General features: G+C 47.2%; 1 protein-coding gene across 1 annotated transcript in view; it reads right to left on the bottom strand.

Moving 5' to 3' along the window:
• HGD (homogentisate 1,2-dioxygenase) overlaps nucleotides 1–25,282 on the bottom strand; it is a 247,906-nt gene that overhangs the window by 14,968 nt on the left and 207,656 nt on the right. The window contains exon 13 of the mRNA XM_086935628.1: nucleotides 8,949–9,130. Coding sequence (XP_086791754.1) covers nucleotides 8,949–9,130 — 182 coding nt within the window. The remainder of the gene's footprint in view (nucleotides 1–8,948; nucleotides 9,131–25,282) is intronic.

Below are 25,282 nucleotides of genomic sequence, written 5' to 3'. Positions count from 1 at the left end.
AATAGATGGCAAATCTCTTTCATTTATCAGCATAACACGCTCTGGTAGTAGGTCTCCTGGCCTCTTTAATGATGTTCATACAGTCTGGTGGTAGGTTAAGATAACCAAACTAAGACTTCAGGAGCCAGATCGCCAAATTCAGTTGATTTGGGTCTGGATGTCGGATGTCTTCATGGTTCTGCGTTAGCAAGAATGGAGTCAGTTGTAGCTTTTGGTGTGGAACTAGAGAGAGTTCTAGCAGTGTGGTGAACCACGGTTGACGTGCCCATGTGGGAGCTACCAGGATTAATTTGAGAGACTGTTGTCTGAGCTTGCGTACTACCAATGGAATTAGTGGTAGTGGATGAAAAGCGTATGCAAATCTGCCTGACCAGTTCATCCATATCGCATTGGCCTTGGACAGCGGGTGTGGAAACCTGGCGGCGAAGGTTGGGCATTTTGCGTTTTCGTGTGTGCCGAACACATCTATGTCTGGATGACCCCACTTGGGGAAGAATGGTTGAAGAACTTGCGGATGTAGTTCTCATTTGTGAATTTGTTGTGTCTGCCGACTCAACAGATCTGCTATCTGATTGTGAACTCCTGGAAGGTGCTCTGCCAACAGATATATGTTTTGTGGAATGGCCCATCTTCAAATGTTCTGTGCGAGCTGGGACAGTTGTAGACTGTGTCCCCCCCCCCGTTTTTGTATATAATACATGCCTGTCATGTTGTCCGTCCGGATTAAGACAGCTTTGTTTTGTACTTGTACTTGAAATGTTTTGAGTGCTAAGAATATTGCTAGCAGCTCTAGATGGTTGATATGGAACAATCTGTTGACTGCTCCATTGTCCTTGAGTTGTATGATGTAGGAGATGGGCCCCCCATCCTGTGAGGGATGCGTCTGCTGTGAGCACTAGCTGTGGAAAAGGTACGAGGAACGGCCGCCCTTTTGTCAAGTTTTTGGTGTTCCACCACTGCAGAGAGCGATGTGTTCGGCTGTCTACCAACACCAGGTCTGTTACTTGACCTTGAGACTGGTTCCGCTGTTGTGCTAGACATTCCTGTAACGGACGCATTTGCAGTCTTGCATATGGTACTATGAAGATGCAAGATGCCATCATGCCTATTAGTCTCATGAACACTTTCGCTTGCAGAGATTGTTGTAGTTGAAAGGCTGTGACTAAGGCTTGAATGCTCTGTATCCTTAATGGACTGGGATACGCTAGAGATGTAGACGTGTTGATTGTAGCCTCTAGATACTGATGTATATGAGAGGGTTGCAGGTGCGACTTGGTGTAGTTGATTGTGAACCCTAAGTCGTGCAACATTTGAATTGTCTGATGTGTGTGTTGGACACACTGGTTGAATGGTTTGGCTTTTATGAGCCAATCGTCTAGATAAGGGAAGACTTGTATTTGTTGTCTCCTGAGATGTGCTGCTACTACTGCTAGGCACTTTGTGAATACTCGTGGTGCCGTTGTCACTCCGAATGGAAGGACTTTGAACTGATAGTGTTGTCCTTCCAGTATAAACCTTAGATACTTTCTGTGAGCAGGATGTATAGGAATGTGGAAGTAGGCGTCCTTTAGGTCTAGTGTTGTAAGGAAATCGCCTTGTTGCAGCAGTGGGAGCACTTGTTGTAAAGTGATCATATGAAAATGATCTGATTGTATGTAATGATTGAGGGGCCTGAGGTCGAGAATAGGTCTTAGTGTCCCGTCCTTCTTGGGAATTAGAAAATACAGCGAGTAAACCCCTGTTCCTTGTTCTTGTAAAGGAACTATTTGTATCGCGTCCTTTAGTAGAAGTAACAGAAGTTCTTGTTTCAGTAGAGTAAGGTGTTCTCTAGACATTGGAAGCTTCCTGGGTGGTATGTGTGGAGGGGTTGCTGTAAGTTCTAGGCAGTAGCCATACTGGATAATCTGTCTTACCCACTTGTCTGTTGTGATGGAGTTCCAGACAGGCAGGAATTGCGTTAATCTATCCCCCACAGGAGTGGAATGTTGTTGGGGGAGCAGAGGGAACTCACTGTTTTGTGGTGGAAGAGGTTTGAATATTGTTGTTACCCCGACCTCTTCCTTTGTTGTTATTCCCTCTATATCCTCCTCTAAAATATTCCTTGTTAGAGGATGTTTGTGTTGTATTGTCTGCCCCAGTTTGTTTGGAGCCTCCTCTGTAGAAGGAGCGACGAAAATAACTTTTAGCTTGTGTGGACTGTAAAGCTCCCATAGATTTGGCAGTGTCTGTATCCTTCTTCATCTTTTCAAGTGCTGTGTCTACTTTTGGTCCAAACAATTGGTTTTTATTAAATGGTTGATTTAAAATGGTAGTTTGCCCTACCTGTTTAAATCCTGAAATGCGTAGCCACGCATGTCTCCTAAGTACGACACTAGTATTTACAGCTCTAGATGCAGTGTCTGCTACATCTAGTGCGCACTTGATTGAGGCATTAGAAATTAGCTTGCCTTCTTGTATAAGGTTGTGTGCCTGTGCCTTATATTGGTTAGGTAGATGTTCTAGTAGTTTCTCTAACTGATCATAATGAGCCCTATCATATCATGAGGGGAGGGCTTGTGTATTAGCTATACGCCATATGTTGGTAGCTTGCACAGCTATTCTTTTGCCTGAAGCATCTATTACCTTGGATTCTTTGTCAGGTGGTAGTTCCTCACCTGAAGTTTGTGAGTTTGCCCTTTTCCTAGCATGTGACACAACTAGTAAATCTAATGGTAGTTGTCCTTTAATGTAGGCTGTATCTGCAAGTGCAGGCCTATATTTTTTCTCAATTCTAGGGTTTAGGATCCTAATACGTACAGGGTCTTTAAATATCTCTGGAGCATGTTTGATGACCCCTTTAATCATGGGAAGAATTTGAACAGACCTTTGCGATTGTTTAAATGTGTCTAAGAGAAAGTCTTCCTCTGCCTCATCAGAATGCATAGTGACCCCATGGTAAATGGCAGCTCTGTTCAACAGGTGACCAAAACCAATGTTATCTTCTGGGGGAAAAGGTTTTGATAGGTATGACTGTGGGTTATGAATATCTGGCACATCCTGTGGGTTTGGGTACTCCCAGTCTGTATCATCTACAGGGTATGGGAAAGGCTCATATGTGTCTATCCCTCTACCTAAACTATACTCATCATTATTCTGAGGTGAGTGTGAGGATAAAAGAGGAGAATGTGAAGGAGATATCTGTGGTGAATTGTTAAGAGGAACAGGTGATGAAGGAGAAGAAAGTATAGGAGAAGAAGGGTGCATAGGAGATGTGGCAGAGTCCTTCTTCTTGGCAGGAACTACAGGTGTGGATGTTGCATCTGCCTTCCTCTTCTTGTGTGGTGTAGTGGATACATGACCTGTCTTTGGGTCAATGTAGATCTTCTTTTGCAGAGGATCTGGTTGGAAAACGTCTTCTCCTTGTGGTACCTTTGTTGGTGCCGATTTTTTCGGTTCCGGACGAGGTTACTGTCTATCTTTAGCCTTAGGAGGTGTTGCAATGTCCTTTGGCGTAGTTTTGGACACCGAAGGTGTTGTTTTCGGTGTCGTAGGCTGTTTAGAGGGCTTGGGCGCATTGGAATCAGGCCTTGTCAGTTTTGGTACCGAAGACGATGGCTTCGGAGTGGAAGCTGCTCTCGTCGGCTTCGAGGTGTCGGACGCTGGCTTTGTACCCTTGTCTTTAGAAGTCGACGGTTTCCGAGCCGAGACTTCTTTCGGTTCGTGCCAAGGTAGCTTGTGGGATTGACACGTGCGGCTTGCTCGGTACCGAGCTCCCGGAAGGCTTAGTTAGTTTCTTCGAAGCCGGGCTCGATGGCGGGGCTGTCGAAGTGGTTTTTCGGTCGTAACTGGGCCCCGGAGGCGGAGTGCTGACCTTTGCCTTCGATCTGGGTGCTGTGTGTGGTGCAGGGGCAGTAGTACTCACGCGGTGACCCTATGGTAAGGACAGGAACAGACTAATTTGCATACAGCCAGGTTCTGAAACTGGGATGGTGCAGTGAGCTAAAAAACGGTGTTGGATCTAGCCCTGATCTCTTGACTGGGTGAGAGCTTTCTGCTTAATTCAGAGACTCTCTCCCTCACCACCCCTTGTTGTAAATACCTATGGTAAGGAGTCATCTGAGTCGTCTGCCTCTGATACGATCTGGAGATCATCTGAATCTTCTTCGGGAACGAGCGGAACCTCCTCGTCGAAGATATCCACTGGTTTCGGAGCTGATCTCTGCATGTCGTATCGACCGGCCCTCCTATCTCGGATGGTTTTCTTGGATCGAAAAGACGCGCAGGCTGTACAGCTGGATTCGTCGTGTTCTGGTGATAAGCACAGGTTGCAGACCTCGTGGTGGTCACTGTGTGGAAACTTTGCTCCACACTCGGGGCATCTCTTGAATGGCGTTCTTTTCATGAGGTGTAGGCCTCACGGCGTGGATAGGCCCAACGGCCCGTGTCGACGACCGGAATGGAGCTGATGGAGTCGAAACGATGTTAGTCGATATCAAAAGTAGTTTGGTAAGTTTTTAGTCATTTATTTGCGCTTCGAAGTGCTTAAAAAGTCTATTTCGAGCCGGAGAGGAAAACTTTCATCCGAACCCAGTGACGGAAAAAAACAATCTAAGGATGGAGCCGATGCCCATGCGCACTATCGTCCAAGGGAGGAGTCACCTATCTCATGACTATAAAGACTTCTTCCAAGACGACAACAACATGCAATCATCTGAGCCCAACACCAGGTGGCGATCTAATGCTAAGTGTAGTATCTGCAGCTCATATGCCTCGAACATAGTTTTACAATAAAATGGATCTTCCAAAATGTAGATTTTAAGAATACCAGGGCTTATGTAATACAATTTCTTTTTTAAATAACAGTCGCTTCAACACCTCCTTAGGGGTACTAAGGGCAGTGTAAGTACAGTTATGATTAAAAGCAAACACTTCACAGCCCAGTTGTTAACTCTTTGCACTACCACTCTAAAAAACAACTCTGTCATCACAAAGCTTGGAGTGGTTCTTGGGGTCCCAAACACCCTTCACACTTGCAGTTTAACCAATGGGGCACATTTTCATTTCTTTTAGGCGACCAGGTACCCTGGCACAAAACCTTTACACAGCACAGGAGACTCAGATAAAGCATTTAATGAGCGACATTTGCTGTCCCAGAAGGGCTGTCTTTTTTCCAACACCAAAGCAAATGTTTTAAAATCCAGGCAAAGTGAGGCTGGGGAACGAGCAACCCCCATCCCAGGACTCCACGGTCCCCCTGCGGGTCGCGCCCCACAGATTGAAGACGTCTGATATAGGGCTATTATTGCAGGAGCGGAGGGACTGGCCCTCCACAAGAGATGGCAGGCGAAAACATATTACACTGCGTATACGGCGTTTGCAAGGGGTGCACCAACTTGAGTGACCCTGGGGTCCCCTTCCAGGTTATACACCAATTGTTTAACCCAGGGGGGCACTATGTTCTCCTTGTGGGAATCTAGGAGGTAGGGACATTGCATTCATCAACGTGTATGCCACCAATTCTGATCAGGCTCAATTCCTGGACAAGACCTCTCAAGTGGGTGCATTCCAAATGCCCTGTGCTTTGATTGTTGGTGGGTGGGGGGATTTCAATGTCAATGTCAATCTTCAGCTGGACCGCTCACACTCTCCTTTACCCGGTGCTCGAATGGAGCACATGGCAAGGAGATCTGGGGAATGGCAAAGACACTGGGGGCTTGTAGACTCAAGGCAGGCTACTTACCCATGGCCCAGTGACGATTCCTACTTCTCTACACTACATGAGCTCCATTTTCGACTCAATACCTTCCTCTATATGCCGGTTGTACATATGACAATAGTCCATTCAGATTATTTGACCAGAACGATCTCAGATCACAACCCTCTGGCCAAAATCCTGGCCTTGGTTACATCCCGCACTAACATTCCTAGTTGAAGGTTGAAAACCTGGAAGAGCAGGTTTTTTTGCCACACTATAGGTGAGGGGATCCAATATTAAATCTAAGAAAATGCCGAAACTGGCCCCAGGATGCTTGTTTTTGGTCCAGGGAGGTCCTGGCCTGGCAGTTGGGACTGGACTGTTTCCATGAGGAACAGGGTCAAGACTGATTTGCATATGGCTTGGTCTAAACTGGAGAGGTGTGGCATGGCGTGCAAATAAAATCTGTGACTGGGGGTTAATGTTTGATTAATTCAGCATTCTGTCCATCATCTGGTGTTTTTTTGTGCATTAATGAGGTTTTTATGCGCTACTACACGGATTCGTATGTTAGTGCTGGTCGAGATGAGAGGCGGGGGTCCATAACTTTTTATGCCTTTTGCCAATGCTGCCACTCTCTTAAAAGGTGAGTGGGGACTTGGGTTGCGACATCACGCCCCAGGAAATTATAGCGACAGTTATGAGGATGGCCCGGGGGAAGGTTCCCATTGGAGTTCTACGCAGACTTCGACTAGCGAGACATTGATAGTGCCTTTGCTGATTTCAGGGTGGGTTCATCATGATGACAAGGCGTACCGACCACTGTAGAGTAAATGTGAATTAAAACATACTGAGGAGGGTGCTAGCAACTCACCTATTGCCTTACATGCCTCAGCTTATACACGCAGACCAAACTGTTTTTATACTGAGCTGGAATATTGCATTAAATATACAGGTGATAGTAGCTGTGTTGACGGATTCCTCGACTATCACCGCAGATGCACTGTTCATGTCCATTGACTTTGAGAATGTTTTTGACAGTCTGGATTTGTCCTATTTGTATGCTGTGATGGCGTGGCTGGTCCTGGGTCCTGGGTTTGTAGCCTGGAGCCAATTACTATACTCTAGACCTAAGGCGCGGGTTAAGACAGAGGGGGTGATTTCTAGTGCTTATCAAGTCGAGCGGGGCATCCGTCAGGGAATTCCGCAGTCCCCACCATTGTTTGCTTTTGCAGTGGAGCCCTTCGCGAGTGCAGCGCGGACAGGCCTTTTGCATTCAGGTTTAACCAGATTTGGTAAGGTGCATCATATTGCATTAAATGAGGATGATATGTTGCTCTTCCTGATGAATAGCCGCTCAGACCCTGACAGGGCAATGCAACTACTTGATTGCTTTGGGAGCCTATTGGAGCTCAAACTTAACTGAAAGAAGACTAGCTTGTTTTCGATCTCTCGAGGACTGGACGCTTCTCCCACTATTCAGGGGGTGGAGAGGGAACCCCCCACGTTTAAATACCTGAGTGTCCGTGTGTATAGAACAGTGGTTGATCTGATGGAAGGCAACCTTGGGGCAGGAATAGCAGCCTCCCTACAAGCAATGATGGGTTTCTGGAAGACTCTTTCGCTGTCGGTGCTAAAAGAGTAGCGGTTGCCAAATGGTGGCGCTTTAATTTATTGGCCATGCTGGTTATCATACTTAGGGCAACCTTTCGAGATTTAGACTCTCTGTTCCTTGATCTCATTTGGTCAGCTGGTAGACGTCGGGTCGGGCTTCCTAATCTACAATGACCAGAGACTCATTTGAATTCCAAAGTCCATCTGCAACTCAGCAAAGGAAAGCAACACTCCAGCCCAGCATCACTATTGCACGACGGGGCTCAAAGAGCAATTGGGTGACCCACAGCCACCCAGGGCCCTCAGTTATGTCTTGGGCTAAACCCCCCGCCCGACCTCATGGCATCACTAACCCACCATGCAACCCACTGGATCTGTGCTGCCAAATAGTAGAACTCGAATTAACAGGCACAGTGTGCCTTTTAACAAATGTGTGACTACAAAGGACACCGTCCCCCTCTCTGAACAAGAAGGCGGTTTCTCTATAATCCTGGGTTGTTCTCTTTGCGCTCTTCAGGTGGAACTCACCTGAGCACATAAGTAATTTCTGACTTTTCGCAATTTTCCCACATCACTACAAATCCAAGCAAATAGGCCCCCAAGGTAGGGATTTTTGGCCCGGAGGAATGCCCCAGACTCTATTGGTTTCTAGGAAGGGCAGAAACATGTGGACCTGACTTTTTACAGCAGTGTGAGTAATTGTTCTCATACTACCGCTCAACCAGTTTTTAACCTTACCTAATGTACCCACCAATATATAGGCCTGGGCGTGAAATTCAGCTCCGCTCAAGGAGTTTTTTTGCACTCCGCATAGCACGAAGAGTTCCAAAAAACTCTGCTCCACATAGCGGAGTTTTTTCTTTGCTCATGCTCGCCAACCTTTTCCCAGCACAGGACAAATACTCCGAGTTAAAAGTCAGCGCGAATGGTGCGACCTAACAAACTCCCTCCTGTGCAGAGTACAACAGAAGGTGGAGTCCGCCCAGGAAGCATTGTCCTTCCAGGGCGGGGAGAGGTTGACGATGATGAAGCATGACACCATTTTGTGTGTGAGGCTTCCTCTTTCATAAGGATGCCCCTCCCTCCCTTTAAAACTACACAGGAATTCTGTGACCGTCCAAGTGGGACTTTTGGATGTTTGTCTCAAGGTAGAAATATGGGATTGTGTATTCTACCTGCAGCTGCCGTACCTGTTGTGGTAATTTGGAAGGGGCTTGTGAATCATTGCTCCATGGGAAGTGGCTTTTCCCTGGCAATAATGCACCGGAACAAGAGAAGAGTTACATTGGGATTTCCAAACACTGATTCCTCCCCCTTCACCTTACAAAGAGCAGTGAGTGTTAGGGCAGCAAAGTTAAAGTTGAAGGTTAAGCTAATCCTCCTGAGTTTGCATCTAGTAGGATACAGCCATTTCACCCAGAGGTATTTTTCTGCTAGAAGGGAAAAAGCAACTAACAAGTGCTATGGGCTGACCTTATAAGGCTTTTGGAGCCGTCCTCTAATCACAAGAAGAAAAGCAGGCACACATGCTCACATTGCCCCTCTGCATCATATCCCAGCATCACATTGTTACAGCTCTAATTCAGGCAGCTTTTTACACATTCTGATTGGATGAGTGTATCTCAGATACCCACACGTGGTGCCAATAAAGAATGCATACCATGGTTCCGTCTGCCACTCTCTCAGGTACCAGCTTGGCATTGCTCGCCTTCTCGAAGCAGTCACCATCAGGGCCATGGGGGGTCATGATGCTGTGCAGGGAGCCCCCACCGGGCTGAAAGCCTTCCTCCTTCGCCTCATAGTGGCCCTTGATCAGCCCCATGAACTCGCTCATGCAGTTTCCTGGAATCAAACAAAATGCCTCTATCATATCATTTTTTCCATAAATGTAATGTATCCAATTTTTATAAAGCGCTCTATCATCCCACGGGTATCTGGCGCTGAAAGATAGAAGTTCCAATTCACACGCAGAGTTAGCCCGCCGCAGGTGATGCAGCAATACATCGATAACATGAGTTCGATTCAAATTAATCATGTGAAAGTAATTTGATTTTCTGCTTTGAGGAAACAACAAGTATATTGGACAAAGTGGGTTTAGAAAAAGTGTGCATAATATTTCATATTATTGATGTTATTTTCAACATGGTTGGGCCTAGTAGTGCTAGTAATATTGCAAGGTGTGATTTATGCCCTGCAATTCATGATGTTCAATACAAACATTATTTACATAGGTCCAGTGTGAAGTCTCTTTTGTGACTCTTAGTGTATTTATCATGAGTGAGTACTGTACCAGTGCTTTACACATTGCCTATGTGGTAAGCCTGACTGCTCAGTGCCAAGCTAACCAAGGGTGAGCACAGGTTATATAGTGTGTGTGTAATCACCAGCCCCTGATGTGAGTGGTAGGTTCTGCCTGGCTGGGGCATCACCTTAATCAACCAGAAAGGGCCAGTTCCAACATGTATATTACGCTGAGACCCATGATCACACTAACCTCCCTCAATGCGATACACCAGGCCCTGTCTGCAGGTCGCTGGCCCCTTTACTAGTTGAGCTGCTGTATTTGTCCCCCCCCACCCGAAATTGATCCAAAAGACGAGCAGGGTACTTGTTCCCTTGCGAAGTTGAGCCAAATATCTGAGATAAGCATCAAGGGAGAAATTTGTAGCAAAGAGAGTTATCGGCTGTATGGCGTTAAAACTGGCCCTATCGTAATGTCCTTAACATTAATGCCAAAAACATAGATTGCTTTACGAACAACGAATGTTAAAAATGTTAGGGTAATGCATGTCAGCGATTTAGTTCCTCTCTTATTTCACATGTTTTACGTAGTCTTTCATTCCTCAAGAGCGTTAGCTATTTTATCATGCGGTTTCTGTATTTTTGTTTTGTGCATCTTATTACTCTTTTTTTTTTTTTTTGTCCTCATTGGCATCTTATTACTCTTGTATAGTGCATACTGCGAGTCGTGCCTGGTGTTTTACGGGCTTTGATTGAGAGCTCTATTGCTGAGGCTGAAGGCAAAGCAAAGTACCTGTCAGTGGGTTGGCTGCTCTGCAGAAAATACAGAACAATAGTCTTGTATTCAGGTTGTAATTGAAATTCTGTGTAAATGTATGTGAAAGGGGTACACAGATGTCAAAATATTTACTATGCAAAACCAGAAGGAAATAAAGTGCTTACATGTGAGTGAGTACAGTGTATGTTTGGGGTGGTGACGTGAGGGAGATGCGAGAAAGTGCATTCGGGGAGATTGTAAAAACGGTGCTGAATATGAAGGAAAGGAGGTTGAAGATGTGCAGATGGACGAGTTGTGCAGAGAAGAAGGGCATACATTTCTAACATAAAGCACAATAACTGAAGGCCAATACCCCTTCCACAGCATATGAGAAAAGCCACATTATGCAGTCCTTTTCTAACTGCAACACCAAAAATGTGGTGATGTGCCCATGTGGTCTGGCCTATATTGGCCAGACTACTCAAGCTGTGAAAATGCGCATTTGCCAACATAAGTCTCGTATAAGATGTAGGACCCAGGGAGCACCGCTGGTACAACATTTTTTTTTTTGTAAACATTTTTATTTTCTATATGAACAATGCAATTTGGACAGTTTTGCACAAATCTGTTTACATCACAAAATCGTGCTACATCGGGCATCGCAGTTGCATTGAATGCAAGGCATTAAATATAAAACATAATACTTTAACATAGCATTATCCCACCCCGCATCATGGCCGTATTCGATTAGTCTAGGTCTTCCAACACCCCAACAACACTTGGTGGCTCACAAATGTTACCCCGAAACTTGTTCCAAGCCCCCCCAAATTTTTAACCCCACTTCCCCGGGCAGCCACTTTGGAGGTAGACAGCTTTTTCTGCCACCATTGCCTCATCCATGTCTCTACACCACTTATTAAGCGTCGGCGATACAGCCGAACCCCACAGCATGGCGATGTTGCGCTTCGCCATCAACATGCCCAACATCACCCAGTCTTGTTGCCGGTGGTTAAGATCATTAGATTCCCACACATTAAGCAAACAGCGGCGAGGCTCCGGCAGCAAGGAGATGTCTATTATTTGGGAAATCGTGCGCATTACTGCTGTCCAGTATGATGACATGTGTCTGTAGTCCTAGATGGTGTGGAAGAATGTTCCGTCCTCCCCACAGTTACGCAGGCAGAATTTGTGCGTAGCTTTCCCTATTTTGTATAGAGTCGTCCTAGTATAATACGTACGATGCAGTACCTTAAGTTGGACCAGCTTCAACCTGGAGGGAATAGCAGTTTCCCGTGGTGAGGAGCGGGCCTCCTGCCATTCAGAGTCTTCAAAGGAGCCCAACTCCACAGACCAGTTCTGTTTCAATGTAGACGTCCCGTCTGGGAGGTTATTAATGAGTTTCCTGTAAGTGAAGGAAGTAGCCTTGTCCTGCATGTGTTCTGTCAGGAGTCTATCTTCGAGGGGAGATGACTCCTGCAAGATGGTGCCTATCGGTATAGTCGACTGCAGTGCATGCTTAATTTGTAAGTATCTAAACCTCTCCGTCTGCGACATCTCATATTGCGTTTGAAGTGGGCAAATTCCACCACTTTACCCTTCTTCCAGAGATCACCCACCACCGATATATCTATGGCGTCCCAAGCCTGAAATCCCTTACTATTATGGAGGAAGCCCAGTTGGTAGGAGTCCCACAGTGGTGTCATTTGGGTGATGGTTCCCAAGCATTTAAGATGTCTGTTGGCTTTGTACCATAACTGCACAGAATGCTGTGTCGGACCTATCAAGCCTGAAGGGGGGGGGGCAGTAAAGATTACGAAGCAGTCCCTTGCCCTCCAAAGAGTGTCTATCAGCGAGGTATGCCAGTTCGGTTTGTGGGGCGTGCAACCAGAAGTTAATCTGCTTAAGATGTGACGCCCAATAATATAGTTCAATATTTGGGAGCGCTATCCCCCATCATACCAGCTTCTAGTTAACTTGTCTTGTCCAATTCGGGGTGGCCTCCCGCCCCACAGCAGATGGGATACTGTTGCTGCTATTGCTTTGAAATACGCTACAGGGACCATTGATGGGGTGTTTTCAAGCACATACAGGAAGCGCGGAAGCGCCATCATTTTATATAGCACCGCCTTGCCCAAAAGTGTGAGAGGGAGAGTCTGCCACACCTGGACATCACGCCTAAACCTCTCCAGGAGGGGGCGGAGTGTAAAATTCGTTGGGGTCTGGTGTAATGAAGATACCCAGATATTTGAATGCTGTCGTTGAGGTCCTTAGGGGGCAGCTCATGGGCAAGGCAGGTGGGGGGCCCACGAGAACATAGAGGATGGACTTAGTCCAGTTGATCTTGTAACCAGACACTCTACCGAACTTCTCACAAACATTTAATAACTCGAGAATAGATTTTTTGGGGGAGGTGAGGTATAGAAGGATATCATCGGCATATAGGGATATGCGATCCTCCCATACATCGGTCCAACGGAGCCCTTTGATAGAGGGCTCCCATCTAATCCAGATCGCGAGTGGCTCCAAGATCAGTGCAAACAGCAACGGAGACAGTGGGCACCCCTGTCTCGTGCCTCGGCCAAGAGGAAAGTCTCGTGAAATGTGTCCATTGGCAGCGACATGCGCCATGGGTTTAGTATACAACAATCGAACCCAGGCGCAAAATTTGGGGCCAAACCCTGCCAAGCACTGCGAATAAGTAGGGCCATTCTACTGTATCGAACGCCATAGTAGCGTCTAGTGAGAGGACAACTGCAGGTTCCTTGATAGTAGTGGCGCGTGCCAGGACCGCGTGGAGCCAGCAGAGGTTAAGGGCCGTGCTCCGATGTGGCATGAACCCCGACTGGTCCGGGTGGACCAGTGACTCGAGGTGTGGGGTCAGTCGCGTCGCCAGCAATTTGGCCAGTATCTTAGGGTCCGCATTTATGAGAGAAATCGGACGGTAGGAGGCACAGTCTGTCTTCGATCTTCCTGGCTTGTTAATTGCGACAATCGTGGCTAGTCTCACGGCAGCTCTCCTTTCTCAAGGATAACATATTCAGGAAAAAGGGGGCTGTCGTTTGCACCGTTCCCTTATGCAGTTCAACTGGGAGCCCATTTGGTCCCAGCGCCTTGCCGGATGCGAGTGCGTAGGTAGCTGCCTGTACCTCATCAGTGGTAATGTCCGCCTCCAACAGAAGCGCTGCCTCTGGAGAGAGTTTAGGTATCGTGAGATCCTTAATATAGCCATATGCCTCTGCAATCGTATAGGATGCCCGGGGAGCATACATTTGTTCAAAGTGGTCAGCTAAGACAATGACTATATCATCAGGGTCAGAGACCATGGAGCCTTCAGGTGATTTTAGTAGCGCAATGACTTTATTCGCTCTTTCTTTTCTATCTAACCAGGCCAGCAATTTCCCCACCTTGTCTCCCAACTCGTACACCCTATGCCGAGTGGCTCGGATCTGCGTGTGTGCCATTTCTCTTTGGAGGGTCAGGACTTCAGTTTGTTTAAGTCGAACCACACGGGCGGTACCTAAAGAAGGGCGGGCCTCCTGCTCCGCAGTGGCCAAGGTCAGTTCAGTCTCAAGTCTGTCCAAGTCCGCCCGCCGCTCCCGTTTATGACCTGTGATGGAAGCCATTGCCTGCCCCCGAAGGACCACTTTATATGCCTCCCAAAGCACACTGGGTGAGTCCACTGAGTCCTGATTTTCTTGGAAGAATTGATTAGTAGTAAGTTTGAGAGTCGACATGATAGGTGCCACCTGGAGGAAACCAGCGTGAATCGGGAACATACGTCTCCTACAGGTCTGGTGATAGGTATATTTTAACAGTATTGGGGAGTGATCTGATATGCCCCTAGGGCGTATAGTGAACTTTTCTACACCCTGTAGGGCATCCGCGGATGTCAGGAAATAGTCAATGCACGTGAGGCAGTTGTGTACTGAGGAGTAAAAAGTGAAACGTGTCTCATTCGAATGTTTGAATCTCCAGCTATCCGTAAGTCCCAGGGCGTCTACAAGACCAAGCAGACGGCTCCCACCCGTGTGTCCTGTCTAACAGGGAATCTGTCCTGTGTGCTGTCAAGTATATCATTAAAGTCGCCCCCTATCAGAAGTGTCGCTACCGGCAGTGTCAACAGAAATGCCGTGAGAGCTGCATGGGCTTGTGTGTGGAGTGAAGGCAGCACATAGACCGAGACAAGATTAAGTAACCGTCCTTCTCATTGACAGGTCAGGGCCGCGAATCGGCCCTGATCGTCGACTCGTGTTTGCTGCACCACTAGTGGGAAGTTTTTTCTAATAAGTATCCCCGTGCCTCTGGAGCCCGAGGAGAATTCTGCGTGGGCTATCATCTTATACCCCCATCGATCCATAGCCCAGACCGCGGATCCCACCAGATGTGTTTCCCGCAAAAGGACCACTGCGGGACCGCAGCGTTTCAGATATTGCAGTACCAGACTCCTCTTCACCTTGTCCCCTAGCCCAGGGAAATTCCAGGTCAGTCGAGTGAGGGTTGTCAGTGGAGCCTTCAGCTCTTGCGAAGCAGTGTCAGCCATTAGCAAAGGGGAGGTGCGTTAAACATCTAGGAGTAGATTTGTACCGTAAGCTTAAAGTAGCATACCACATTACTGTCCTGTCCAGCTTGCGTTCAACAAAACCAAAAAAGAAAACCACATATGCAATGGAATCAACATAATTAATCATGTCAGTTACTTTCCCAACCCAAGTCCCACCCCCCCCCCCCCCTGCCTCCCTGCTTAGCAAACCTACAACTGCCCGCCACCCCAACTCAGCAGAGTGCTTCTTCCCTCCCCATAGCTGCAATACTTGCGTGTCGGGGGAAAGAGTCCTACGAGGCAACAGCCTTTCGGAGCCCCCCAGGCTCGCCCCAGTCCAAGACCACAAGTCAGTTAAAACGTAAATGTTCAAATTTCCGCATCAGGCACAAAGAATTGTCCGTAACCCTGCCGATGTCATTCCTCCTCAAGGGGCAATTCGCGATGGGTCTCTTGGCTACCAGAGTCCAGGTCGTCTGGGATATCTTCTCCCTCTCTGCGGCAGTGTGATCTCGGTCTTCGGCCCGCTCCGGGCACCGGACGCCATCCCTCCAGCCAGTCGTGAGTCGCTTCTGGTGAGTCAAAGAACCAAGTCTGCCCTTCAGCCACCACCCGTAGTCTTGCAGGGAAGAGCATAGAATACTGTAACTCCTTAGCCCGGAGTAATTTCTTGACTTCGAAGAAGCTGCAGCACCTCCTCGAAACAGCTGCCATGTAATCCGGGAAGAAGGAAACGACTGAGTTCAGTATCCGGATAGGGTGGGAAATTCTCGCCGCCTGTTAAATTGCATCTCTATCCCTGAAGTTAAAAAGACGGGCCAAGACCGGTCTCGGTGGGGCCCCCGGCTTTGGCCTTCCTCCAGGCACTCTATGAGCACGTTCGACCGAGAAAAAATGCGAAAGTCCCTTAGGCTGTAGCCTGGTTTTTATCAGTTCTTCTACATATACATCCATTGCCTGGGCCCCCTCCGTCTCCGGAATACCTATAATCCTCACGTTGTTGCGCCGAGCGTGTCCTTCTTGGTCGTCCAGCTTTTCCGCTAGCATCTTGTTTTCCTTTTCCAGGCAGGCCATCAATATTTGGAGTTCTGACGTGTCCTGAACAAGGGATTTTGTCACTATTTCCACTTCTTTCACCTTATCCGTCATTTTGTGAAGGTCCGCCCTAAGCAGGGTGACGTCCATGGAGATTATTCCAACTGTCGTCTGTACATTTGCCAGGGCCTTCATGATGTCATCAAGAGGGACCTTCTTCCCTCCATCGCCCTCCTGCGTTTTGCCGAGAGGTGGGGTCGTGTGTGACCCTTTTTCGTAAGAGTATTTGTCCAGCTTAGCCTGTACAGCATGGTTTCTGGGCCCTCTGCCCGCCATGTTAGCGAGGGCTGTAGGGCCCGTCGCATACGCAAATGAAGATGTCTCACAAGTTAAATCATTATTATCCAAGTGTTGTATTCGGTGCAATGAGGTCCGCAATGGCGAGAGTCACTGGGCAGTAGGGGGGGGTGGAGACCAGTCAGGCGTTAGAGAGATCACCCCCTTGGCAGCCGTCGCCGCACCAAGGATCTTGTAGGCTGCTACACTCCAGGCCAGTAGACAGTCCCGCCTTCCCAGGAGGAAAAGCGTGTCTGGCAGCGTCAACAACACGCAATGGGTGCACCCACGAAGTGCAGCGTCCTCACAAGATCATTGCGGGGTCCATCATGACCCAGTGGCCGCATCGTAGGGCGTGCACCGCTGCGAGCAAGCGTACGTTATGGATCCCACCCATGGAACCGGTGCGTTTTGGGGACTGGGGTCAGTGCAGTCCAGAGTAGGAAAAACGTGTCCCTGTGAGGCCGGCTGCTCGTAGTAGGGGGAGGGCACAGTGAGGGCGCCGGAGATTCAAAAGTGCTGCCGTCCCCCACCTGGATTCATCTGTCTTGGAGCCGTCAGGTACGCATCGAAGCCGGAGATGGGAGCCGGTCAGATCAGCCACAGCACAGGTGTGTCCAGTTCACGCTGCAAAGCCTCCACTGCCAGGATCGGGGCGGGCACTGCAAGAGGGAGCGACGGGGGCGGAATCGAAGTTCGCATGCCCTGGGCGCTTAGTGAAGTTCAGCTCCGCACCTCCGGATGTCAGTCACCGGCCGCCTCAATCACGCAAGTCCTCGGTCCTGTAGGCCCTGCCAGGCCGCGTGCATTCGATCGGTGAGAACTACCGATGCCGGTGGCGGATTTGGATCGGAGTGTTTCCGATATGCGCTGCTTGGGTTCCGATGCTGGGGGAACCCTTCAGTGGACTCCTATGAATCGGATTAGTGCACGGATTTCAACAATTGGGCTGTTACAGCCTCGGAGCTCCGAGACGAGGTGGCCATTTCCCTCGGCCGGTAGCCATGCCCCCTGTTACAACATTTTAATAAGTCTGGACATAGTGAAGATGACCTAACCTGGACAGTGTTAGTAGTGATTAAAGCAAGTAACAAGGGGGAGTTGGAGATTAAGCTGAATCGAACAGAAGCTAGGTTAATTGAAAGATACCACCCTGCCACTAAGGGACTTAATGACAGAGACGAACTATGGGCACTGATGTAGACTTTCCTCGCCTTTCTGTACTAAGTAACATGTTATAGAGAATTAGACTTTATCATCAATATAGTATTGGTCCCTATGTCTGAATTAGAGTGTAAGCTCCGTGTGATCACGCAGTGCCTTGATAATCGATATATGTTAAATGTTACTGAACACTTCTGTGGTAGGCACCTACTTTTATAGATTCCTATTGACTGTGTCCTTGTGGAGGTCCTTGATTTTTTACCTCCCCCGATTGTCTCCGAAAATAGGAACCTTGTTCCCTCGTGCTGTGGGAACATTAATTACATAAGTTGATTTTATTGAGTCACTATGAGCCTAGATTTTCTAGAAAGACGTTATTAACTGGCGTATAGTCACCAAGGCGGACTCGTATCTTGGTGCAAGTGAGATTGGTATACAGAGTAGCAGGTGGTTGCTGTGCGGACACTCCTAATTTTTACAACTTGAGTTTGTAGAGTGAGGCTCTCCTCTGTGACTGGCTCAGGAGTTTCTGCTGTGTGACACTTCCACCCATTAATGAGTGTGGTGAACCCCTTTTTTCGAGGTTAGTCCTAATATATTTTGAGACTCATACCAGGACGATTCTTTTTCAGTCAGTCCTTTGTGCGGATGACTTCTCCAGTGCGACGGCGGTCCAACCCCACGTACGTGGCTCTGGAAATCAGTTTTTTCTTCTCAGTGTTTGAATTACGCACATGACGTCACAGCGTGGTTTACCCGTTATACGTCAAGGTTAGAGTTTTAGTGGTACCGAGTGTTTTGGACGGGTGAAGACCGGTGAAATTTGGCAACGCATTGGATGACGGGGACCTCCTCCATCAGGTAATTTAGGAGATTTTTCTGTGAAAGACTTAGATGAGAACTGTTCACTCGGTTTAGTTGACATACGACCGAGGTATGATTGTGTGTTTCTTTTTACTTTGGGCTTTCCTGTGATTTTATTGTAGGAGGAAGGGAAGCCACTTGTTGAAATTTGAAGAGTCGTACCGGTGACTTAGAATGCACCGGAGGACGTAGTTCTTTCAGGTGTTTTTTTCAGGTATGTTTGGTACTTTGTTTACCGAGACACTACTGTTTTTCACCAGTTGGCTGGAAATTCTCTGACGCATGAGGGTTGTTCTTAATGACGCGACGTTTTTGTGTTTCCAGATGTGCAGTAAACTTTAAGATTGAGTAGCTGTGGGATCCCTCAAACATACACCTCGGCGGTGGGAGTGTTTATATATAATAAGTGTCTACTTCGCTCCCTTTTGAAGGTATTTATTTGCCTTTTTGACGCTCTTTGTTGGTATTTGTTACCGCGGTAGTGCCTTGGTGTTGCTTGTATATACACGGTTTTTGTGGTGTTGTACTCCCTCTTTTCAGGCCTTTACTTGTCTCTTTCCTCCTTCTCTAGTCTAAGGTGTGGTTGTCCACATTTAGATCTGCTTGGCACTGCATGGTCACACAGGGTGAGTATTTTAGTGGTAGAATGTATTGTTGTTTTTCAATGAATATTATTATTGTTTTAGTGACAGTAAACCCTTGTCCTGATGAGGCCTATTGAATTGACCGGCTTAAACCCGACCGCGACTGCGTCAACACTTTAATGAGGAATCCCCTAAGGGTTGAGTGATTTAAAGAGTAGAAGCCCCTACAAAAACAAATAGTTAGGGGTGTGTCACCTCTGGCGCAGTTGGGATTTCCTTAAAGTGTAACATTTCTAAATTAGGAGTGTACACCGTGATAGTTTATGTTGATTTTTCTTTTTATTTAGGGTATATTCTTCTTGTATATATTTTGATTTTTGTATGTGTTGTATATGTTGTACAGGTTGTGTATATAATATATCATGTCATGTAATATAGATATATATGTGATTTATTGCATTTTTGCTTTTTGTTTGAAATTTATGAAGTGTATATATAAAATTGTGTTCATTTGTGACCCGCCCGCCCTTTTTTCACATATATAAGTTTGTTTGACGTATGAAGATATAAGAATTATAAATAATCTTAAGTACATCAGGGTAATTAAGTGTACCTTGTATGATAATAAATGTTGAATTGATCCCTCTTTACTTCTTGTTTCTTTGATATACATCCTACGACATCCTATGACATTCCTACACCCAAGGTAGTGGTTAAACATCTCGGGGTGTGGATGGACCCATCTCTTAGTTTTCAGGCACACACTAAGAAAGTTGCTGGCACGTGTTTTGGCCTTCTGCGGGGTCTCAAGCCTCTTCTGAAGTTTTTTGAGCCTTCCATAGGTTTATTTATTTTATTTATTTACGTAATTTTTATAGCGCAACAAATACCCTGGGGTGTCTCGGCGCTGTGGAGCTACTGGGGTCAGTCATCCTTTTACTGGTTAAATAACCAAGTCTTTAGTAACCTGCGAAAGCTCATCAGGTTTGGGGCAGATTTGATAGACTGTGGCAAAAGATTCCAGAGTTTTGGGGTGGCCACCAAGAAACGTCTATCTCCCCAAGTGGCGGTTCTTGTACGTGGCACAGTGAGGAGGTTGGTATTGGTCGATCTTAGTTGCCTTCTAGGAGTGTATGGTTGAAAGGCTTCCGTCAGGAACCTGGGTCCTATGTCGTGTACTGCCTTGTATGCAATACAGAGAGCCTTGAATTTGATGCGGCTCTCAACTCTCAGCCAATGAAGTTGACGAATGCCAAGAGTGGTAGAATTGCGGCGAGGAATGCTCAGGAGGATCCTGGCAGCCGCATTCTGAATGGATTGCAGCTTTGTTATGACACGCTTCTGGGTGTGAAGAAGGAGAGCGTTTCCGTAATCCATTTTGGAGAAGACTAAGGTGGAGACCAAAGTCTTCCCAGCTGAGGGAGGGAGGTAAGGCAGCAACTTCTTAATCTTTTTCAGGATAAAGAATGAAGACGACTGTAACAGGGTCGGGATACGTGATCGTGAGGAATGGTGGAACCCTGACTGTGACTCTTCTAATCTACAGACTGCATCTCAGAAGAACGATTGGGAGGTAGAGCAGCCCGAAGACACGTACTCAAGTCCCTTTAAGTGGGAGTGCGACGACTTCCAAGAAGCCCCGCCTTCTACTGACGTCGACAGTCCGGAATGGTTGAAAACAGGGGAAGCCCTGTACGCGGCGTGTGACGTCATCGGAGAGCCAACGGACGGAGGACGCGAAGCACACCGACGGAAGGAAGAAGACGTGGGAGAAAACCGAGGACGAGAAGCAGACGGAAAGCCAGGAGGCCAACGTTCCTGCGATTCGCCGTGCCATACTCCCGGGGGAGGAGTATGGCTTAACCAGGTACGGCGGCGTTGGGCAGCCTGGGTGGGGAGAAAGAGTGCCCCGAGTGAATAGTGTAAAAAGCCCTTGTACGTTCTTTTCCTCTGTGTACCTTCATACCTTCTCTTCCAACTCCCCTCTCCTGTTACCGTACCTTCTCTCGTACCTCACTCCTCCCCTTGTTTCACCACGTTTGTCGCACAAGAGTGTTTGTATATACACCGGTGTCCCTCACACTCACGGGAATCCTTTGGGTGCAAAACACTTATCAGATATAGCGACTAACGGCCTCCCTCTGTCCATTCTCTTCCATGTTACCGGACCGGGAGACGAGATACAACCAGCAGCCCGTAGCCTACCTGGAGTAATCCCGACGCTGAACCATCTTGCGTGCCCTGGAAACTCCAAGCTGTAAACCTGCGTGTCCCGAAGACCACCACCACGGATAAAATTGAGTTTGCGAGGGAGAGACTTACATTCCGAACCAAGAGAACTTTAAAAATAAAACCCAGTTTAAAACGCTATACTGGTCAAGTGTCTGTTGAGCCTGTTGTTACCACTGTGAGTATTCCTAGCCCCCCTGCCCCGGCTACAACGACACAACCTTATTTGTATGAAGGTCGAATACCAGCTTGCTGTCAAAAATGACTCCCAGGTTTCTGGCTTTTTCCACTGGGACAGGTGGATGGCCAAGCTTTTCCGGCCACCAGTTAGGCGACCATTCTGGAGAGAGTTTTCCGAAGGTCATAACCTCGGTCTTATCCGAGTTGAGTCTAAGACAATTAGAGGCCATCCAGGTACTGACCTCAAGCATAGCTTTCTGAAAGTTGGCTGCCACTGTGTGGCCGTCCTTGTGGATCCAGGACCAGCTGGGTATCATCTGCATAAGATGTTAACCGTATTCCATATTCCTTTATTACCCTCGCTAAGTCCGCTACATAAATGTTAAATAACATGGGGCTTAGCGAGGAACCTTGTGGAACTCCACAAGGAAGTGCAGAGATGGGTGAATAAAAATCTCCCAGCCTTACAGTCTGGGTACGGTCTGCCAGGAAAGATGAAATAAGGTCCTTGGCCGGACCGTTTATACCCAGAGCTGTGACACGGTCGACTAAGGTGACATGGTCGACCGTGTCAAAGGCCGCTGACAAATCCAAAAGGATGAGGACGGCCGCCCCCCCCTGATCCATGATTGCCCTGATCTCGTCAGAGGCCTTAATCAGGGCGGTCTCTGTCCCATGCCCTTTCCTGAAGCCGAACTGCGTTTCGTCGAGAAGTTGGTGGGTCTCAACGAACTCTGAGAGCTGTCTGTTCATAATGGATTCACATATTTTGGCGGCGAAGGGTAGACAGGCAATGGGTCTATAGCTGACAACGGCTGTGGGGTCTAGGGAGGGTTTTTTTAGAAGGGGTTTTATAACAGCCTTCTTCCATATGCTAGGAAATTGGCCTGTCTGGAATGCAGTATTGCAAATCTGCATGAGAGGGCATGAGATCACCTCAGTGAGTTTTTGCATGACAGAAGGGGGACAAGGGTCCAGAGGGGAACCCGATTTAGTGGATGAGATGAGGGTGATAACGTCATCAAGTGATGCTGGTGAGAAACATGTAATGTAAGGAATGTAATGTAAGGAAGCTTTTGTATAGCGCATGCTATCACTCCAGGGAGCATCTTGGCGCTGTTTGTCACCCAGCATAGAAAAGGGTGAGTAAGCTGGAACACCTCTAAGAGATTAAGGCATTACACCAATTCTTTACAGGCCGCGTCGGAGAGTGTAAAAACCCAAGTTTTTAGGGCTTTCCTAAACAGAGATTCTGTTGAGATTTGACGAAGTGCAAGAGGAAGTTTATTCCAGGCTCTAGAGCCTAAAACTGCAATGGATTTTCCACCTTTTGTCGCTAGTTTGAATTTTGGGACAACTAATAAGTTGAGGTGGGAAGATCTCAAATTTCGAGATGGGCGGTGTCGTTTGAAGATGTTGGACAGATATCTAGGTCCTTTTGCGTGATAGGCTCTAAAGGTAATAGTCAGGATTTTGAACAGCACGCGCTTGTGGATGGGCAGCCAGTGGAGGGTACGAAGTGCTGCAGAGGCCGATGATTTCCTGGGCCAGCCCAGGACAAGACGGGCGGCGGCATGCTGGACCATCTGCAACTTGTGGAGCACGGTCTTGTTGGCTCCAGCATATAGACTGTTGCAGTAGTCCAGTCTTGATGTAATAAGTGCCACCGCCACCGTCTTTCTCGTGGACAGAGGAAGGAGGTCGAAAAACTTCCTTAGCATTCGGATGATATGAAAGCAGGAGCTTGCTACCCCAATGGCTTGTTGCTTGAATGAAAGGGTATTATCAAATTTGATACCTAAATTGCGGGCAGAGGAGATGGTGTTTGGGGGAGCTTCCGCGCCTTCAGGCCACCACTGCCTGGGGGAGAATAGGTTATGCGATCCGAATGGAAGTATTTCTGTTTTACCAGAATTACATTTCAAGTGGTTGATCTTCATCCATTCGAACGTCGCAGTTAAACATGATTTGAAATTTTCTTCTGCTCGTGGAGACTCCCTGTCAAGTACCAAAATGAGCTGCGTATCGTCAGCGTAGGAAATAGTGCTGATCTGATACGAAGAGATTAACTCGATCAGGGGTACCATATAAAGATTGAAAAGTAGAGGGCTCAGAGTAGAGCCCTGTGGTACCCCTGTTGTAATCGATTTTTCCTCAGATCTGTATTGGCCCAGCACAGTGATTTGTCGTCGGTGGCTCAGGAAATTTTGAAACCATTCAAGCACTACTCCACCTATCCCTGCGCTCTGGAGGCGGTCAATCAGAATGGTGTGGGAGACCGTATCGAAGGCCGCCGATAGATCGAGTAATATCAAGACGGTCTTCTTTCCAGAGTCCATAGCGGAGCGCAGGGATTCAGTGGAGAATAAGAGTGCCGATTCGGTTGAGTGTTTAGACCTGAAACCCGACTGATTCGGATGCAGGACATTGTTATCTTCCAGATAAGTGGTGAGTTGGTTATTGACGAATGACTCAGTCAATTTGGATAACAGTGGCAGTAGTGAGATAGGCCTTAGGTTGGTGAGGGTGGTAGGGTCGGGTAGGGTTTTTTTTTTAAGGGGTTTAACCGCGGCTAATTTCCAATCTGATGGAATCTCTGCTGTTGCTAATGAAGAATTGATAATACCATTCACTATGGGGTTTACCTCATCTACCAAAGCTTTTAAAAACATAGGCGGACAAGGGTCAAATGGTGATCCAGACTTACTAGATAAGATGGCCTGACGTGATTCCTCCAAGGAGATGGGGGCAAAAACATTGAAAAAAGGTTTAGGAGGATCATTTATTCCATTTGCTTCTGTAAATTTGCTTTCCCGAGAGGATGAATTTAAGGTTGGAGGTGGAAAATCTTTAACAATAGATTGAATTTTATTGTCGAAATAGTCTGAGATAGCATTACACAATGATAGAAGGTGGGATATCCTGGGCAAGAGCTTTAGGATCAGTGAAACTATTTACAATCTTGAATATTTCTTTCTGATTGTTTCCCGAAGATGCAATGGCCTCTGAAAAGTGGGCTTTTTTTGCTGATTTAATGGCGATATGATAGTGTTTACGCGCTGCTTTATAAATTTTCTGGTCATCTTCTGAGTATTTTCTGCGCCATCTGCGCTCTAATGCTCTCATGCTCTCACTTTGCCTAGTTCACTCTTCAGAGTAGAAGAAAACCAGGGGGCACTTCCTTTGATTTTGTTACTCATGGGGGTCCTTTTCTTCAGCAGATCTTGTTTGTTACTAAAAGATTTGATCCAGTTGCAGAAATGTTGATTGTCAGTTGTGGTATGGCCGGATAGAATAGGTTTGGTCTCTGTTACATTAGTTGAGAGATTTGGTTGGGCGAGGACTTTTTTCCAATCCGGTTTTGTTTCTCCTGTTCTTATTTTGGTGTGTCTATGGGTATTAAGAGGTGAGTTAAAAGTTACCTCGAAAGGAATAAGTTTATGGTCAGACCAAGTTTGAACTATAGGGGAGGTACAGGTCAGCAGATTCAGATTTGAGCAAATACAGTCAAGAATGTGGCCGGCGCTATGCGTGGCTTCTTTGTTTAATAGCGTAAGACCAAGAACATTGATGATATCCATAATGCCCGTTACTCCTGGATCGCTAAGTGGGTCAAGGTGAAAATTTAAATCCCCTAATAGAGTAAAGTTAGCAGCTCTAAGAGTGAGATTGCTCAGTGCATCCCTATGCTCTCTAAAAAATCTTGGGGTTGCCCCGGGGGGCGATATATCAAGGCTCCCGAAAAGGACAGGGAGTCATGAATATTTAAACAAAATGCCATGGCCTCAGCTCCCTTTATATCAGTTAGTTCATAAGTAGTGCAGGTCATGGTGTTTCGGTGGATAATCGCCAAGCCCCCTCCCCTTTGGTCAGGTCTATCAAGCCGCTGGATTTGATATCCTTCAGGGAGGGCTATCACTATGTCAGGGGTGCACCAGGATTTTAGCCACGTTTCGGTTATAAAAAGCAAGTCCAAATTCATCTCAGTAATCAAATCATGGATGTGCTGTGCATTTTTACACATAGATCTGGCATTGATGAGCCCCCCTCGTAGAATGGTGTGT

This window comes from Lissotriton vulgaris, chromosome 8 (assembly GCF_964263255.1).
Source record: "Lissotriton vulgaris chromosome 8, aLisVul1.2, whole genome shotgun sequence".
Taxonomy (NCBI): domain Eukaryota; kingdom Metazoa; phylum Chordata; class Amphibia; order Caudata; family Salamandridae; genus Lissotriton; species Lissotriton vulgaris.
Note: the sequence above shows the minus strand (reverse complement) of the source record. Positions and strands in the feature narration are given on the sequence as shown.